The sequence below is a fragment of the Pongo abelii genome, chromosome 21 (assembly GCF_028885655.2).
Source record: "Pongo abelii isolate AG06213 chromosome 21, NHGRI_mPonAbe1-v2.0_pri, whole genome shotgun sequence".
NCBI lineage: Eukaryota > Metazoa > Chordata > Mammalia > Primates > Hominidae > Pongo > Pongo abelii.
The window spans coordinates 46,461,880-46,480,912 of NC_072006.2; the positions used below are offsets into that span (position 1 = coordinate 46,461,880).

The 19,033-nt window shown below is 42.8% G+C and overlaps 1 protein-coding gene across 6 annotated transcripts in view; it reads right to left on the reverse strand.

Moving 5' to 3' along the window:
* The window catches only part of PTPRT (protein tyrosine phosphatase receptor type T), a 1,130,568-nt gene that overhangs the window by 153,333 nt on the left and 958,202 nt on the right, over positions 1–19,033 (reverse strand). For 4 of the 6 annotated variants that reach the window (XM_024238852.2, XM_054542310.1, XM_054542311.1 and 1 more), the window contains exons 14-15: positions 17,201–17,336; positions 4,883–4,912 (exon numbers count right to left, since the gene is read on the reverse strand). In XM_024238852.2, coding sequence (XP_024094620.2) covers positions 4,883–4,912; positions 17,201–17,336 — 166 coding nt within the window. The remainder of the gene's footprint in view (positions 1–4,882; positions 4,913–17,200; positions 17,337–19,033) is intronic. The other 2 variants (XM_063720525.1, XM_054542313.1) reach the window with 1 other exon arrangement.

Here is a 19,033-nt window from a genome sequence, read left to right on the forward strand (position 1 = left end):
CTGTGAGCAATAGACAAGTCTTCAAACTTCAGTCTTAACATCTAAATAAAATCAACAAAATAACATATATTTGCAGGGCTTGTTATAAGCATTGGGTGAGTATATATAGTAGGGACCAACTGGTAATGCCTTTCAACTTCTGCCCTTTTGTAGTCTGGTATAGGGTGCACCTTATTCACTTTTGTGCCTGCAATATCAGGCATGGGATAAAGTACATGGCAGGAGCTCAATAAGACAGGATGAATCTCAAATCTCACCCTCTTCCTACTCTCAAAACTCTAGGGCAAGAATTGGCAAATTGTGACCTGTGGGCCAAATCTGGCCCACTGCTTGGTTTTTTAAAATTAAGTTTTATTGGAACACAGCCACACTCATTCAAACACATAGCTATGACTTCATGCTGCAACATCAGAGTTGAGTAGATGCAACACAGAACACATGGGTTTGTAAAGCCAAAATTATTTACTGTCTGGCTTCTTATGGAAAATATTTGTGGACCATTGTTCTTGTGTAGGGATACTTTCAATGATGGAGCACTTGATGGCTTCTTTATTTTGGGGGAAATATAGAATTCCTCTGCTCCTCCCCCATCCATACTTTATCTCCTCTTTCCCTAGTTTATTTGTTCTTCTTAGCTCTTACTACTACATACTATTTATTTTGTTATATATGTTGTTTACTTTCTACCTCTTCTACTAAAAAAGCTCCACATGTGTAGGGATTTTTACTTGTGCTAACTCCTATATACCCAGAACCTTGTCCAATGCCTAGCATGCAGAGGACATTCCACAAATATTGGTGGAATGAATAAACACTGATTTCATTGAAGAGATTGGTTAGCCAAAGTGTGTTGAAGAGAGAACACACTTTGGCTAACCAATCTCTTCAATGAAATCAGTGTTTATTCATTAAAGGACCAGGTGGCCCCTAATACCTATGAGGAGGGTATTATTTTTCCTATTTTATAGATAAGACAACTGAGACTCCAGTTAAGTCAGTGATACTCTAACATGTATATGAATCACCTGGGACCTTGTTAACGCTGCAGATTCTGATTCAGGGGTCTGGGCTGGGGCCCTTGATGCTACGTCTCTGACAAGCTCCCAGGTGATGCTGATGCTACTGGTCCAGGGTCCACACACTGAGGAGTGAGGCTTCAAGGCTCCCCCTTGGGGCATATATTAGCACGTGGGGGGCCATCATTTCCTTTCTGTTTCCTCTTCCTCATCTCCATGCCTCTCTGTCAATCCTATTATCTCCAAGGCCTGTCCCTCTTCCCCTCCCAGACTGTTCCCTGTCCCCAAACACCTCGCCTCCAGTCCTTCACTTCCATAGCCCCCAACTCCAGTATCTTCAGCCCCTTCCTTCTGCCCAGGATCCTCCACTATAACTAAATCTCTGGCCAGGACTTTCTGATCCTTCAGGTGGCCAGTATCATGTTTCTTCTCTGTTTTACAGAAAAAAAAAAAAAAAAAGGTGATCCTACTCATGGTCCCCAGGCAGGCTGGCTACCTCCTCAATCTTCATCCCTACAACCTGTACAAGTTACTTCTGATGGCCAAATGTCCAGGTTGTGCCCAAACCCACCCCCTCCATCCTCTGCAGCATCTGCTATGGCCAACCAACTCCTCCTGCTGCAAAAGCCTTCTCCTCTTGGGCCTTATGTTTTTCTCCTACCTGTCTATCTGCTTTGCCAGTTCCTCTCCTCTTCTGATTCTTTAATCATGGTCAGTTCCTGGGCCTCAGCCCCTAGCCCTTAGCCCTCTGTTCTTGTCCACTTTCTCCAGGCCTGCTTTCATCCACCTGGCACTCTCATCTGCCACCTCTCAGAGGAAGGTTCCAAACATCCACGTCCTACCTAGACTCCACTTCTGCATTTCTAAGTTCCCATGTGATGCTTTTGCTTGGGAGCTCCACCAGCATTCTCATTGCAATATATCCAGAGTCATACGCATATGACTCACATGACCATTTCTCACCCCAAGATGTCTCTGTTTCCAGGATAATCAATTCTCCCTCCCATCTACTTCTGGATAGCTTTGGGGGAATGACTTAGCTTCTCAGAGCAATTTCTCTCCCATTAAATAGGGATAATGGTACCTACCAGACTAGGCTATTCGGAGGACTTAGTGAGCTAATGTATGTACAAAATACTTGGCATGTGCTGGTGATTTCCTATTCTCCCCTCCTGTATAAATGATTAAACATACCTTACCTGTTCAATCTCTTTAAGTCTAGGAACTGGTTCATCTATCACAAGTGCTTGGTGGTAGTTGGGATGGGAAGATGGTGCTTAACAGGCAATGTAACCACCTAAGGTTTCTGTATAGAAGACAGGCTATTTGCAGTGGCATACAATATATGACCGTCATGGCAGCCTTGGGGCTGGTGAATATAAAATGAATATAATTATGGAAACCCTGTGTCCTATCCAGATGCTTCTGCATCCCACTGCTGGTATGAGCTTCCTGCTCTGGGACGTGTGGCACAGAACTTCATGCCTGCACCAATTGAAAGGCCTATGTTTATCATTGCACCTTCAACTGCAAGTATGTGCAGATCCATCCTCTGTCATTTCACACTGCTTATCTTGGATTCCACCCCAGCACCCAGCACACAGCACTATATAAAGTGGGCATTCAAAGACCCTGATAGGCAAACTGGCTGATAGAGGGATGGGGGTGAGATGCCAGAGGTGGTGATGGGTCCCTGTATGCCCACATCGGCTGTGAAACATGCATACCCTAAGAGGCCCTGGAAGAACAGAGGGGCTCCCAGGGACTACCATTCCTGCCATGAACCCTGTGGTTTCTGAAAGGGGAAATAAACTAATATTTCACGAGTGTCAACTTTGTGCCAGGCACTTTACAAAATCATCTCATCTCTTCACAGCAACTCTGTGAGTCAGGCACCATTACCCTCATTTGATAATTAAGAGAAAAGAGAATCAAAAAGTTTAGAAAATTTGCCCAAGGCTCTATAACCAGTGCATGATAGAAGCGGGACATGAGCCCAGAGCTGCATCACTCCTGAAGCTCATTCTCTTTCCACCACAGCAATGACACACCATATTGTTTCGTACCTCCGTGTCTTTGCAGATGCAGTTTCCTCTAATCAGAATTTTAATTTTTTCAGTAATGGGTAAAGCCATCTCTGAACACACTGATAACTATCCCCTACCACATAAAAAATTTGTCACTCAACTAAGTGCTCCTGTACTACAGTATGTAGAGGCGTCTCTCAGCTGATGTTTCTAATAGGTGATGTTATGCTAGTCTCTCAGATAGGCTTGCATACTGTGAGGCTGAACCTCTGGGTTCTAGCCATTTCTTCATCCACACCATCTGAAACATGATGTGCATGTTCAAAGCATGTTTGTGGGATGAATGAATAAGTGATCTGGTACTTCCAGTATTGGTGATGGGGGTCCATTTGTTCCCATATAACATGAGGGTGGTAGTACGTATCCTAAAGACCTGTGGACCCAACACTGAGCAGAGAGGATGGGGTGGCTTTTTGCTGGCTCCATCTTTATCTATGAAGCCTTCAGCAGGTAATGCTGTTAGGCACAGCCTCTCTCATAAAGCTGAGTTTGCCAGAGGTGAGGGAAGACATGGAGTGCTAAGCAATACACTTTACTGAAAGCCAGGTATTCCCTGTTTTAATCCCACTCTTTTGCTAGCTGGATGTGCAATGAATTCACATCCTTCAATCTCTTTCTAAGGTCCCTACAACCTCTGAATTTCCAAAAATAGGAAGTGCATATTAGGAATGTGGGACTAGTTCAGGGGCTTTCTAACTTTTTATCACCAAGGATCTACTATACAGAGTTGTTCTCCTTTACTATCATGTTTTGAGAATCTCTGTTGTTGTTGTTGTTATTTATTATTATTATTATTATTATTATTTTGAGACGGAGTTTTGCTCTTGTTGCCCAGGCTGGAGCGCAATGGTACGATTTTGGCTCACTGCAACCTCCGCCCCTGGGTTCAAGCAACCTCCGCCCCTGGGTTCAAGCAATTCTCCTGCCTCAGCCTCCTAAGTAGCTGGGACTACAGACGCCTGCCATCACGCCCAGCTCATTTTTGTATTTTTAGTAGAGACGGGGTTTCACCATGTTGGCCAGGCTGGTCTTGAACTCCTGACCTCAGGTGATCTGCCCTCTCAGCCTCCAAAGTGCTGAGATTATAGGCGTGAGCCACCACACCCGGCCCTCTGTTTTATTAATAAGAAAAATAATCACTTTTTTTAGCAAGTGCAAAAAAATGGATAAGCAAGCACCCATCTATAACTCCCAACAAAATGCACTGATAACATAAGATAAATAATGCTAAACACCAAACACATAATCCCAGCCCAAAGCAAAGACTCTGGATGTTTCTTTCACCTGTGAGGCTGGTTCTAGATAAAGTAATGAATCCCTGCAGACTTTCTGAAATAGCATAAACAACCAATGAATTCCTTTCTAAACTTTGAGACCCCAGGGCTAACCATTCTCCAAGTAAAAACACATGGATTCAGAAGTTGCTAAGACTGTGATTCCGTCTCATGTGTGCAAGTCCTACAGCAGGATTTGGTCCCCTGCTTGATGGAATTCAGGGATTCCTAACTACAAAATTGCACTCACAAAGGAGAAACAGCCCTTCACATCTCTAAAAATAAGAGGAAAAAAATCCAAGACGGCGGAAACATAACAAACTTGAACAATGACAGTGCACTTTCAAATGGAACACATTTATGCAAAATAAAAACTTTAAGACTACAGACAACTTAGACAGAAGTGAAAATGAGAAACTAACAGACACTTGGTTGGTGCAGGAAATGCATGCTACAGGTTCCCTTACAAGGCATGAAGCAAAGTTAACACCAGCTCGATACTTACAAGTAATAGGAGTAGGAATAAGCATTTCTTCTATATATTGATGGGCAGTCAGATGAAGGAATGTCCAAAATGGGGGAAAAAGAAAAGACAAACAAACAAGAATTAGATTTTTAATGAAATCTTGATTCTTAGAAATGCACATATTATTTCAGCATCCCTAAGCTCAAGGAGATGCAAGTTCCTCTACTAATCACCTTCACTGAGAATCAGATATTTCCAGTGGTAGAAGAAACAAGAGAGACCTCTTCTATAATAGGGAAACCCATGGCCTCACATAGAGGAAGCCATGTTTCATGTTGGCTGTTGTAGTTGGTTCAAAGTTCTTCCTTATGGTCAACCAAAACTAGCTTCCTTGTAATTATGATATATTTTTTTTTTTTTTTGGTCGGCGGGGTGCGGGTGGGGGTATTGGATCAGCTCTCTGTGGCTTCCTGGGACCAGTCTACCACTCTTCCCTATGATAATGTCCTGTGATCTAAGCAACACCAAACTTCTTCTGTCTCCTCTATTTCAGATAAAATCACATCAGAGTCTATTTGGTAAGGTCATACCCAAAGCAAGGAGAACATATAGCCAGTACCCAAGATGGCTCCCCAGTGATCTGCACTTCCTAGTATTCAGGCCCTTGTGGAGTGCCCTCCCACAGAGTCAGGGCTGGTCCTGTGTGAATAGAATGTGGTAAGAATGATGTTCTGGGACTTTCCAAGCTGGGGAAAAAAAAGAAGCCTCTCAGCTCTGTCCATAACTCTCTCTTAGAACTCTCAGTCTCCACAGAAGAAGCCCAATTTCCCTGAGGCTACCATGCTGGAGAGATCACAGGTAAACCTCTGAGACTACAAAAAGAGAAAGAAATGTCCCACCAGCCCCCAGCCATTCTACTTTCAGCCAACCAAGTTATCTCAGCTGAGACCACTGACATCGCAGAACAGAAATAAGTCATTCCCTTTAAGCTCTGCCCAAAGTGAAGACACATGAGAAAAATAAATAACTGTTGCTCTTTAAGCCATTAGATTTTGGGGGTAGTTTGTTACATGGCAGTAGATGACCAGCGCAAAGTCCAACCTTATCTTGGAAGAGCACTGTACTGAGAGACAGGAGCTCCAACCTTCAGTCTGAACAGACTCTACCTTGAATAAACTCTCTGTGCCTTCATTTCTGCATCTGTCCCTTAGGTGCATTAAACTAGATCAGTAATTTTCAAACTGTGTTCACAGAAGTCTGGGGGTTCTATAGCAGCCACTGTGTAATGAAGAAGGAGGGTACTGAGCAGGTGAGGCTGCTGGCCCCCATCATCCACCAAAGCACCTGTTTTATATATTGAAGTTTTACCTATTTTATACTTTGAAGTTTCATTTAAGATATCATATGGCTGAGAACTCCATTCTCCAAAAGAAAGCTTGAAAAATCACTGGCTTCAATCTCTTTCCAATGTCCCTACTGGCTCCTGGCTTCCAAGCAATCACAAAACTCAAATAAAAGCATGATATTCCCTTTGTTATAACTTTTCTTATGTTGTAAGAAAATAAATAGCAATGTTCTTATTTCACATCAGACTCAGCTATACTGACAATAAATTATACATTTATAGATTGAGAAAAATGGCTAGATAATTCAGGTCTCCAAATATCCATCTGAGCAGACAAGAATGGTTTCCTTTTTTCTGGAACTATTTGATTACTTGCAACCATTATCCCATTTGCTTGGTACAGGAAAATAGAGTCTTTATAACTGCAGAGTGGGGGAAGTGGGGGACACATCTTCACAGCCCCAAATTTTCCATCTCAAGTAGGAAATACCCAAAGCTCCCACGATGGGGCTATCTCTAGTCTTTCTTTCATCAATTGGCAAAGCCCAACCCTACATACCCAGAAGGAAGTGAGTCTAAAAGTTAAGAAGCCACAGAAGAAGGAAAGCCCCACACCTCCTTAGGGGCTGAGCTAGGGAAAATGAGCCACAGTGCAGCAAGATCTGGCCACACAGAAGACTGTTCAATATCCTAGACTGAAAGAACAGTGACAGTAGATGATGAGAAGGTGAAGAACAGGGGACTGCGATGAGTGGGAATTGGAAGCTCCTACAGAAAGTCATCAAATCCCCTTCACCAGCCATACACGTTGGCACTGTAAGGAGATAATTTCTCTACCTCACTGCTGGCAGGTCCAGTGCCTGGAAAGTGATTCCCCTGGGACATAAAACTCAGGGTCCATTTGATGAAGACTTATAGGACACCTGTGTTCTCTATTGTCAAGAACACTAAGCTGAGAATCAAGAGGCCAGCATTATAATCTCAGATCTTTCAACTGCTCATTGTGACATCCTGGGCAAGTAAGTTCTTCTTCTTCCCTTTGGACCTCTATTTCCTGATCCATGCACCAAGGAGGATGCCATAGACGACTGACAGCTCAAACAGCTTTCAGGAGTGGAAATACAATAAGCCTTGGCATCTCAGCACCATCACTTAACTAACTGCATGACCTCGAACAAGTCACTAAACAGCCCTGAGTCCCAGTTTCTCTATCTCAAGCTTGGGGGCAATAATTATGTATTCCCAAGAATCACCATAGGCATTAGCATTATATTAATCTAAATTATACTCACATTAGATATGATATGTAACATATAAAGTAGTTTATGTAAATTACATTAATCTAAATTGATATTTGATTATATTAATCTAAATATCTGGAATGTATTAGGGCTCAATAAAGGGTGGCTTATGTATGTCTGCATCTCATCCACAGAGATAAGGTTTACTGCTTCTTATTCTGGTCACCAGGAACAAAGTGTTCACCTCTTTAGGAATAATAAAATATGAACAAATACTTATTCAGCACTTACTGTGTGCCAGGTATTGTTCTCAGCTTTAGCACACATTAACTCATGTATTCCTCACAGTTGCCCTAAAAGATAGGTATTAGTACCATTCCCACTATTCTGACGGTGAAACTGAGGCAAACAAGAAGTAACTTCAGATCACACAGCTAGTGACTGGATTTGATAGCAACATGGCTCTAAAGCTTATAGCTTATGTTCTTTTTTTTTTTTTTGAGACAGAGTCTCGCTCTGTCGCCCAGGCTGGAGGGCAGTGGTGCGATCTCGGCTCACTGCAAGCTCCGCCTCCCGGGTCCACGCCATTCTTCTGCCTCAGCCTCCTGAGTAGCTGGGACTACAGGTGCCCACCACCACGCCTGGCTAATTTTTTGTATTTTTAGTAGAGACGGGGTTTCACTGTGTTAGCCAGGATGGTCTCGATCTCCTGACCTTGTGATCCATCTGCCTCGGCCTCCCAAAGTGCTGGGATTACAGGCATGAACCACCGTGACCAGCCCATAGCTCATGTTCTCGACCTCAAGCCTTTGCTGCTTTCAAGGACGGAAGAAAATGGATATATCTTCAGAAATCTGGGGAGTCAAGCATTAGGATGTCACAACTTATCTCTTTCAATCCTCCCCACAACCCTGAGGAGCAGATATAATTACTCTCATGGTTAGCTGAGGAATCTAAGATTATAAGTCCATGCTTCACTAGGTCAAAGGCTTTGTGTATCTTTGGACCAGTTGCAAGGCCTCCATTCCAAGCTGGATGCCCTCACTGTCAGCAGCCACCTCCTCCTCAGCTACACTGAGCATTCCGGACCTTCTAGTTTTTCTGCTGTCAACCTTCAGGATTCACCTCAGCCTGAGCCAAGAAAACATGCTTCCTTCTTCATCTTCAAACCACAGACCACCTTTTCCAAGTTGCTTTTCTGAGTTATCTTGGGTGTCACCATAAGCCTTCTCGTGCTATCTCTGACCCAGCAGCAAGGCAACTCTAGGATAATGGTAACTGACAAACTTCTATTAATTGAATCTCTTTTCCCAATTAAACTGCAAAGTCTTCTAGGTCAAGTATCACAGGTCTTTATTCTGTGACCTAAACAGTTTACATGTGTGTTTTTTTCTAAGCCTTGAAGAAGATTTACTGAAAGTCTAAATTTACAAGGATACAGTGATATTGCAAGTAACAGATTGCCTGAAACCAAAAATCCTGAACAGGAAGACAGCTGTGCTTAGAAAAAACAAAACAAAACAAAACAATAACCCCAAACTTAATAAATCACATACTGCAGAAACTTTTTTCAGCTAGCTGACAAGACTGACTTCAGGCACAGTTTTCTTTTGTTCCATACAATTTAAACAGGACAAAGTTGTCTATCTAACCACCCAGCTGACCATCTACCCATCCATCTAGATCACAAACCCACCCGTTCAGCCATCTATCCATCCATCCATCCATGAACCTATCCATGCATACATGCATGCATCCATCCATCCATCCATCCATTCATCCACCCATCCATCCATCCATCCATCCATCCATCCACCCACCCACCCACCCACCCATCATCCATTTATCCATCTTTCCATCATTAATTCAGCAGAAACTTCTCAAGGGCCTACTATATCCTTATCTCTGTCAAGTACGGATAGAAAGACATATGAGATCCTAATCTAGTCCATATGTCTGATGAGAGAGCCAGACTAGCAAATTATAAAGCAGATGATAATAGCTGTCACTTAAATACTGGGAGATCAATTATGTGTCAGGTACTGTTTTAAGCATATTGCATGAACTATTTTATTTAATCTTCACAATAACCTTATGAGGCATTATTATCCCTGTTTACAGATGAGAAAAGTGAGGCTCAGAGAGGTTAAGCAACTTTCTCACGTTTATATAGTTGTTAAGTGGCATGGCAGGGATTTGAATCCAGGGAGTCTGATTTAAAGAGCCTGTATTAATAACTATTATGTTGTATTATCTTCTGTCATGACAAATTGTATGATAAGGCAACACAGGGAGCTGTGAGTCCATACCTGGGGATAGGGGTGAGGAGGGAAAGCAGGCAAGATGGCCCAGAATCTGGGATGCCTGAGTGGTAAAGTAAAAGAGAAGTCAGATGGAGGAGGGGGGAAGGGAATTTTTAGGTAGATTTTAGGAACTGTGTTTGTGGTTGGGGCGGGTGGGTTAACAAAGTGGGAATGGCAAGATGTTGGAAGGGCTAGTTCCCAAAGAGTTTAAGCAGCTTGGTCTCAGTCCCATAGGTCATAGGGAAAACCCAACAAGTCATGTGGCCAAATATTTATTGTAGGTGAATTATTTTTAGCAGGAGGGTGAGGAGAAAGTCAAAGGCAGAGTGAATGTGTTTACACAATCAGTGATTGGCCAACACAAGAAATATTGGGGGCTTCCTTTGCAGTGGCCATGGGATGGGGAAGAAAGGTCAGCAGTGTGCAAGGTGGTTAAGACACAAAATCAAAAGGTGATTAAATGTGAATGTATTGAAGAAGACTTCCAAGTTCCTAGCTTAAGTGGCTGCCCACGTGAGTGCAAGCAGAAGGAGCAGGATTCAATTTTCAGGTGTAGAGGAAGGAGTAGTTTAGAACAGGATGAACAGAAGATTTTGTTTGGGCGTTTGGGCTTTTTTCCCACCTCAACAAATCACTCAAAATTATGCCACAAAATTTGGTATCTCAGCAGGTCCTGTTTTGTATTTAATCCAGATTAGATGACGTTTCAGAGTGTGGACTCCATTATCAGATTGTCCAAGTTTGAGACCCAACTCTGCCATTTATTAGCTATGTGATTCCAGGCAATTTCCTTAAACTCTATTTCCATTTCAGTTTTCTGATCTGTAGTACCCTTAATAAAGTTCACTGCTCTTTTAGTTTGGCCTGAGTTAGCTTTTCTGATTGCCTCATCATTTTGTTTTGTTTTGTTTTGTTTTGTTTCTGGGTAGACAATGTGCTCTCTGAAGGCTCAGACCATGGCATGTCTTCCACATACTGCCCTCCAGGCTTGCCTTGCCACCCTCCTACCACAGAACTTGGTGCACGAACCATTAATGCTTAATGTTGACATTTAGGTCTGTTCTCTGAATGAAGCTCTTTTGTATAATACATAGAGAGTTGATCTGTTCTAATTCCACTGGGCTTTCCCATTCAACATGTTTTTAGGAAATTCTCAGTATTTGCAAGGCACACTGGAGATGAGGATGAATCAGAATAGACAGCTGATGGTCTAGTGAGGAAATAGGATGCAAATACAAAGGAAAAGTATAAGGCAGAAAATAACATGGGTCCTCACAGAGGGGATCTAGATGGTGAAGAGATTCTGTCTCGATCAAAGGTCAGGAAGGGTTTATAGGAGAAAGTGCGTACTGAATTAGTCCTTAAATATGGGTAATAGCTGGTCACATGGAGCTGAGAAACACAGGCATTGAAGGAAAGAAAGTTCATAAGCAAAACTTATGGAGCAGAGGTGAGACTTTAGGAGACTTGTCAGAAAAACTAAGAAAAAAAAATAGAAAAACTAAAAAGCTAAGAAGAACTAAGAAACTTGTTTCCATATGGACAAGGAGACAGTATCACTTGACAAAGTTCCCCAGGTGACTTAGACATGTACTTCTTCCCTCACTTCCACCTCATGAACCATGGCTATGGAAAAGAAGCCATTGAAGGGTTTTAGATGACAGGTTTGGGAGTATGAGCTTTATTTTTTAACACAATGTTGACTACAGTGTGGAGGATAGGTTGGAGGGGTGGGGTACAGTTAGGAAGGTCAGTGAGGAAACTCATGCAATAGGGCTATAGAGGTCTGACCCAGGGAAAAGACAATGGAGGAAGAGGAGGCAGAGGCAGAGAGGGAAGGAGGGAGGGAGGGAGGGGGAGAAAGAGAGAGAGAGAGAGAGAGAGAGACAGAGACAGAGAGACAGAGACAGAGAGACAGAGAGAGAGAGAGAGAATGAGACCAAGAGAATGTAGAGAATCCCCGGTGTTGGAATCCCATCTGTTTAATGATGGGATAGGAGGTAGTGCCTGGGAATGAGATGGGAAACAGGTTGGGGAGTAGGTAATGATTTTGACTTTGACTATGAAATACCTGAGGGATTTTCAAGGTAGATGTCCAGGGGCAGATGATATGGATAATGGAGCTCTAACAAGAGAGGACTGATCTTCAGGCCAGCAAAAGTACAACCACCGGGTAGTATGATAAATACACAAATGAAGACTAGCGTGTATGGCACAGTGGCTGCATGCAGAGGAACATCATTGGATCTTCCTGGGGCAGGAGGTTGGTGGGAAGGCTTTGCTGAGATGGTAACGTTTGGGAGTCCTACTAGGAAGAACAAGAGGCTGAGAGTCAGAGTGTGATAGGAACTTTGTAGGTTAAGAGAAATCTCAGGACATTTCATTCAGGGAAACAGCATGCTCAAAAGAAGAAAATAGTGAAATTGGGAAAAACAAGCCCCAGAGAGGAAAGTGGTACCGAATCTGAGTCACATGTTTCTTAGTCTAGGATTTGCTTATTTTCTGTCAGTCTCCATGGACTGACAGAGTAGAAGTTAGCAGCATGAGCTCTAGAGACACCGAGACTGGGTTTCCACATCAGCTCTGCCCAAAACGTTCACCAACTCATATGATCTTTTTGAACTTCAGTTTCTTCTTTTCAAACAAGCAACAGACCTAACCTACTATGATTATTAGGAAGATTAAAATCAGAATATGGCTGCAGTTTAAATGTAAAATGATGCAAATTATGTCAGTGTGTGAGCATTGATTGCAACCCTGCCATTAGCATGTTAGTAATGGGTTTGGAGCTGGCCTGGTACAGTTGACGGTCATGTGGAGATGAATGTTTCTGTAGATATTGTGCATTGTAATTCCTTAAGCAGGTTCAGGGAACAAAGCCTATTTCAATAATTAGCTCATTTGATCTTTAGAATAGCCCCATAAAACTGGCTACCTTTCATAGAAGGGAAAGCAAAGGCTGAGATTTGTTAAGTTGCTTCTCCAAGGTTAACAGCAAATAAACAGGACTAAAAATTTGGGGCCAGTTTTTCTGATTCTCTGTCCCATTAGACTGAGAGCTACTGGAGGGCAGGTACAAGTCACAGAGAATTGATGTATAACCAGAGATGCATATAAAATCTCAGAATAGATATTCATATTTATATTCAAGACACTCCAAATACACTCTTGGAACAGAAGTTTCCATTTGGACAGGCAAGGAAAGTTTGGCAAAAAGTTCAGGCTGGACTAGGACGAGCTGGGCAGGGGAGGGTCTGGCTAGAACCATGCATGGATGGTACCAACTTTGAATACACCTCCCTAAAATTTCCTAGTTCTCATTTGAAAATTAAAATGTGATGGACAGGTTAGTGTAGGATCCAGGCAAGTCCAGGGGTTTGGATCTTGTGAAAAGTCCTGCATAACTTGACTTTGGTGTTTCCCTATGCATAAGTGCATGGCCATGCTTTGAGCTTTAAGGGACCATGTTCGGACTCCAGGAAGTGTGTCCCAAGGGATAAAATTGAACTATATGAAAGTTGTGTGCACATACATATAATTTCACGCTCCACAAACAAACATTGAATTGTAGACCTTCTCATACGTGAGTGGCTAATGAACACCTTCAACTATTGAGACATGCTTGTTAAGGCAATAATACTTGATCTTTTCATCTTAATTTGCATTAAAGGCACACAGTGCCCCATGGTATTAAGTTAAGAAAACATAGAGCTGGTCATGCAACCTCTTGATTGCTGATTTTGGAGGAGTGGGGAGGATGTCTAACAGTTCTAAGGGGAGGAGGCAAGGGATGAAGATGATCAGGACTGCAGTGCTGAATCAGTGATGAAGGTCTTTCTCTTATGTCAGGACTTAACATGGTGTTCATGAAAAGGAGGTATGTTTTACTACATAATGACATGGGGTACCCATTACAGAACATTCAGAACTCTAGATGTGATCGACAGATCCAGAAGAAAAAGATGGAGCCACTATCTAGTGACAGCAGAAGGATGGATATTTTGTAGTTGGTGTGGCTAAAACCACACTGGTAGTTAACTCTGTAAGTGAGGGGCTCCAGGATCCCTTCTTATAATGCTCATATCATCCTGTGTATGTCCATGCAATCCTAATTCCATATGGTTCTACATTCAATACAGCCCAGTTCAAACAGCCAAAGGTAATGCAAAAAGAATTCTAAACTTTGACTTGCTTCTCTTCCAAACTATAAGAGAATCCCATTTAAATCACCCACCATCTCATATCCCTTTCTCCTTTTCATTTCTCAACATCTCCCTCCCCCCGTTACAACACAAAACCAGGCAACCTCTCAAGTTTTGTTGATATTCTCTCTTTTCCCTCCTCTATTTTGTTTTCAGTTGTCTAAATATAAATTAATTTAGCTTTTTTTCATTAAACCCTTCCCTTCATCCTTGGATCTCAAGCCCATTCTCTGTCTGTCTTCTAGTTCTGTGTCATAAAAGGAAACCCCTAACAGGAAGAGAAGGACTCTCTTTGGACAGTGGCAAGGAAGCTATAAGTCAGTGATCACAAACCTTCAGAGGGAGAAGCTGGGGACATCTTATGTTTGCTGGAAACATCTGTGGCTATAGCTTTAGGGAGGCTTTGAGTCAGTTGAATCTATTAGGAGCAGAAAAAAACCCCAGAAAGCAACCATGTCCATGCCCAGGGAAGGCAGGGAGAAGACCCAGGCAAGCTTAAGCCAGTGGAGGGATTGTAGCAGGTGTTGGCCTCTGTGAACTCCTGAGTCCAAGCACTGTAGATGATGATAGGATATTGAGGAGATGTTAACACTACTATCCTGAGCTACGGTGATGAGCCTGTTACTTGGAAGTTTCTTTGACTTGAATACATCTTCCTTTGAGGTAGATGTAGACAGTATTCTGGCCAACAGTAAGTTGGTAGCAGACTCAACTGATCAGTGTAGTATATATTAATATATATATGCAGCTGGGGGTAGTTGCGGACAGAAGAGGTGCACAGAATTTCGCTTTCCTTTGGGGCATCTCTAGACACAGGAAGACACTGTATGTTAGTGGAAAGAGTGCAGGCCTATGTGCAATTTCTCTCTTCCTCCCCATTTTCTCCTCTTCTCCTCCTACCCTCCCCTCCCATCTGTAAATTGTTCCAATCAACTAGGCCAACAAAATGTCTTATTTTCTTCAAAAGATGCCATATATATAAACACTGATTAGCACCCCACAACATGCAATGCCCAGGTTTTGCCTCCTGGGGAGAAATGGTGATCATGTGATGCCTGTTGATTGGGTCTGATGGACAGTTTTGATAGACATGAGAGTTGATGAAGATACTCAGAGGAGGTTAAAACTACCACAAAGGACTCATTTTATAGTTGCTCCCACCCTGGAAACATAAAGCCTTTTCCTCCCTCCCAAAAAGTCACACTCACACATTTCAGAAATAGCTGTGAGAAGGAAGTGAAATTTCTTCACAATCTCACAGATGATGGTGACGTGGGTTAAGCCAGGCTTTAGAAAGAGCAAAATTGGAAGAGCATATCTGATTTACAAATCAGTGGCAAAGAATAATAAAACTTCAGGTCTGTCAAAGAGGTATTCAGTTCCATTAATTTGGGTGGACAATCCCAAACTCACCTCTGCCTCTAATACATCTGTAACTCTAAGAAACATTTCACCTCTGCCTCTAATACATCTGTAACTCTAAGAAACATTTCAATGATCTTACATGTACAATGTGCTTACTGCCCCCAGAGAAATCAAAAGTCATATACTACCCTATGTAATAGCAGCAGACTAGTCACTGGGACATATAATGTGGCCATGTGTTATCAGTGATGATGGTGATATGACAATGTAGTGTTGACCTTAACCCTTTGAGGGCTCTTCACCCCCAATATTAAGATAGTACCTTCTGTTACCCCTAGTTTCTCCAACCAGAAAATTAGTAGCTGGAGGAGAACCTTAGCTCTTAAGCCATTCTGCTGGGAGCTTGAGGCAAGACATGATCCTATTAGACAAAAAATGTCAAGAAAAGATGTCTTCACAGTACAATGTCCTGGCCAGAGGCAGGTATGACTGATCCAAAGCAGAACCATGAGAAAGACAGAGAGGGACATCCTGGTGCTGGCATAGCCAAGAGAGGGTTGACTGCATGTGTAGTGGGGACCCTAGTATTTCTAAATCACTGATCACTGGAAATGGGGATATTGCTTTCTTTAAAAAAAATCTGCATTTTATATTCATGTGGTTCCTAAGGTAGAAGCTGGAATTAGTTGTTAGGGGTATTCTGTCCCTTTGTTCTGGTGGGAAACACATTTGATGAGCATTTTTCACCCTATAGATGGAAGCAAGTTCCCAGCCCTTGTTCTTGGGGTTGCCCTGAACTCTGTGCATAAGCAAACCCAGAGCTTCAGGCTGAGGTGCTGGTTTGGTTAATAATGTAGAAGGCTCTTTTGCCTGGGGGCAGGGTACAATACACCACCTAGCATTATAACGTGGATAAATGTTTTCTTTGCTATGACAGACTGAGGAGTGGGAAGGTAGAGACTAAGGTTGGGGCCCTGGCATTGAAACTGAGAAGATGTGGAGGTGGGAAGTAGATGTGTTAACATGTGGCAGGCAGGGGCTAAGGAGAGGGGCGAGTAAGACTCTCTGTTTAGAGGAATAACTAGTGCACCCTGGGGACAGGGATAGCTGATATTCACCCTTTGTATTTTCTTCCCTCTAATTTCCTTGTGTTATCCGCAAGCCTTGTGAATGCCTCTGAAACAGAGGATGCTGGTGTAGTACATCTTGGAAATAAGGGAGGAATCTGTGTGCATGCTTTCATGAGAAATGCAACCGGAGAAAACACACAGTATGAGCAAACTAGTAGCTGGCCAGAGGAGTCCGGGGAGACATGCTTTTAAGAGGTGACAAACAACAGCAACCCAGCTGGGAAGGTTTTGTGGGACAGGGCATAGTACAGAGCCTGTAATAGGACTTGTAATTGGGAACTCTCACACCACTGTAGGATTTCTCTCTCATGGAGAGGGCAGCCTGGGATGCTATTATTTGACCAGTGGAAATCAGGGGCAAATGGAGGTGAGAATGGTAAACACTACTTTCCTGCAACTGTGTTTCTGGACTCATCTATGTTCCTGGGGCTCCCGAGCTATCTTGATGACATGATTGATAACAACACAGCAGTTAACTCCTATAAGACTCAATTCACGATACATGGAATCCCATGGCACAACACGGTGGTTCAGTCATAGGGATCACTGGCCCATAAGAAACTGGCCACCTCAGGACCACCTGCCAAGCAGGCAGCATGCACCCTTCAAACAGCAACACAGTGAACCACAGCCGGCCCACGTATTTCCGGACCTCAATGGTTATATCAGAAGATCCCTGCTGGACAATGATCAACAGAGCAAAAACCTGGCCACACAGCAACGTTGGGGTCACCTCGGGTCAGCAGAGTCTTCCAGGCAGCAGAGACTCACCTCCTTTTGATGGTGAGCATCACGCCCAGGAGAATGATGATGAACATGAGGAGGCCAGCGATCACGCCAGCCATCTTCACGGTGTTGTCCACCTGCTTCTCTGGCTCCACAGTGTTAGAATTCTGGGTGGAGGCACCTAGGAAGGGAAAGGGAAGGATAGCAATGTTGAAAGCACCCACACATGTGACTAGACAATCATCATAATGACAACAGCTTCCTTTAGTTGAGTGCTAACTATGTGCCAGGCACTGTGCTAAGGGCATCACATACACTGTCCCATTTAATAACTTTTGAGGATCCATTCCTTGTGAGGTTGGGATTATCATTAGATTCTTTTGAGATGAAGAAACTGACATGCAGAGAAATTAAGTGGGTTGACCAAGGTTCTCACTTGGGCAACTGTGTTGAAGCATTCTTTTCCTCAAGGCGAATCAAGTTAAGATTTTTTTTCTCTCATATTGCTTTGTCTCTAGGATCAAACCATGGAACACTGGGAATTATACCTAACCCTGCATTATTCTTTCAGGTAAATGGTGGAAATAACAGCTTTATTTTGGGGCAACACAATTTAAATCACTAGATTTTTAAAGATAAAAAGAGGTTTTTGTTTTGTTCTTTATAGGAAACAAATGGTAGGGCAAAAAGTTTGTATATTCAGGGGAACTTGAGTACACCGTGGGTTCAAAAAAACACTTAAATCTGATCAATTCCATTTTTAGCATTTAATACCAATGCAACATGCTCTACCAGGTGTTAACTTGCTGACACAATCCTCAGTAGAGGGGGCAGGTAACTGGCCACTTACTATACATCCTTAGCCCTGTGCTGGGTAACTTCATGGATCTGGCCTGGTCAATCCTCACAAACATTTCCAAAGCTAGATGAGATACTGATTTTCCCATTTTATAGATGAGAAAACCAAGGGAAGTTGCTAAAAGTCGCATGGCTGATAAAGGTCAGGGCCAGAATTCCACGGGTTTCCTGATTCCAATTTTAGACCTCAATGGTCAGAAACCCTGAATCCAGCTCTCAAGTCATCTAGTTCCTCAATCCCTTCTCCCTAAAACAACCATTCTGCTTATGCCATAGCAAAGTAAGCAGGCAAAGAATGCCAAAAACCAGTATCTTCATGCAATGTACTAGGGATCAGAGGCAACATCTTATTTCAGACATTCTAGAGAGTAGTCCAGGGGTTATCAGCACCCTAAGTGAATTTCCTCCTGCTTCTATTTATATTCCCATTGGTGCCAGCCTTTAAGTGTGAAGCAGCTTAAAGTCCAAACTGTCCTTTTCCTAACTCATTCCTTCTTTTCTTCCACATCTACATCAGCTCATTCTTCATCAGCCAATACACTTTCTCTGAGCCTGTGCCCCTGGGAGAGTTTCTCCCTCTTCTCTAAATTCTATTAACACTTTATAACACTTTGCACATGCCTCACAATATCTCTTACTACAATGCACCAATATTATTAGTTATTTGTTTTCACATCTGTCTCCTCCAGTGGTCTGCAAACTCCTCAGGGGCAAGATTACGCCTCGTTTATCTTAGTTTTCCCATGTTAGCACAGACTCTGACTGGTAATAGGGCTCCCTAAATGTTTGTGGTTGTTTGGTGTTTAGCTAAAGGGATGACGTCTCTGCCCACACACATTTGTTCTCATGGAAGCAAATTGAGTTTTCTCCTTTTTTAAGGAGAAACTGTGTTCACAGAACTCAGCAGAGTCTTGAGTTGAAGGAATGCTACTACCCAAAAGCTATGGTCCTGATTCCCAAAATGCACTGATGTTTAAGCCCTCCAGCACATTGATACACCCCCTTTTTTTTTGCTTAAGA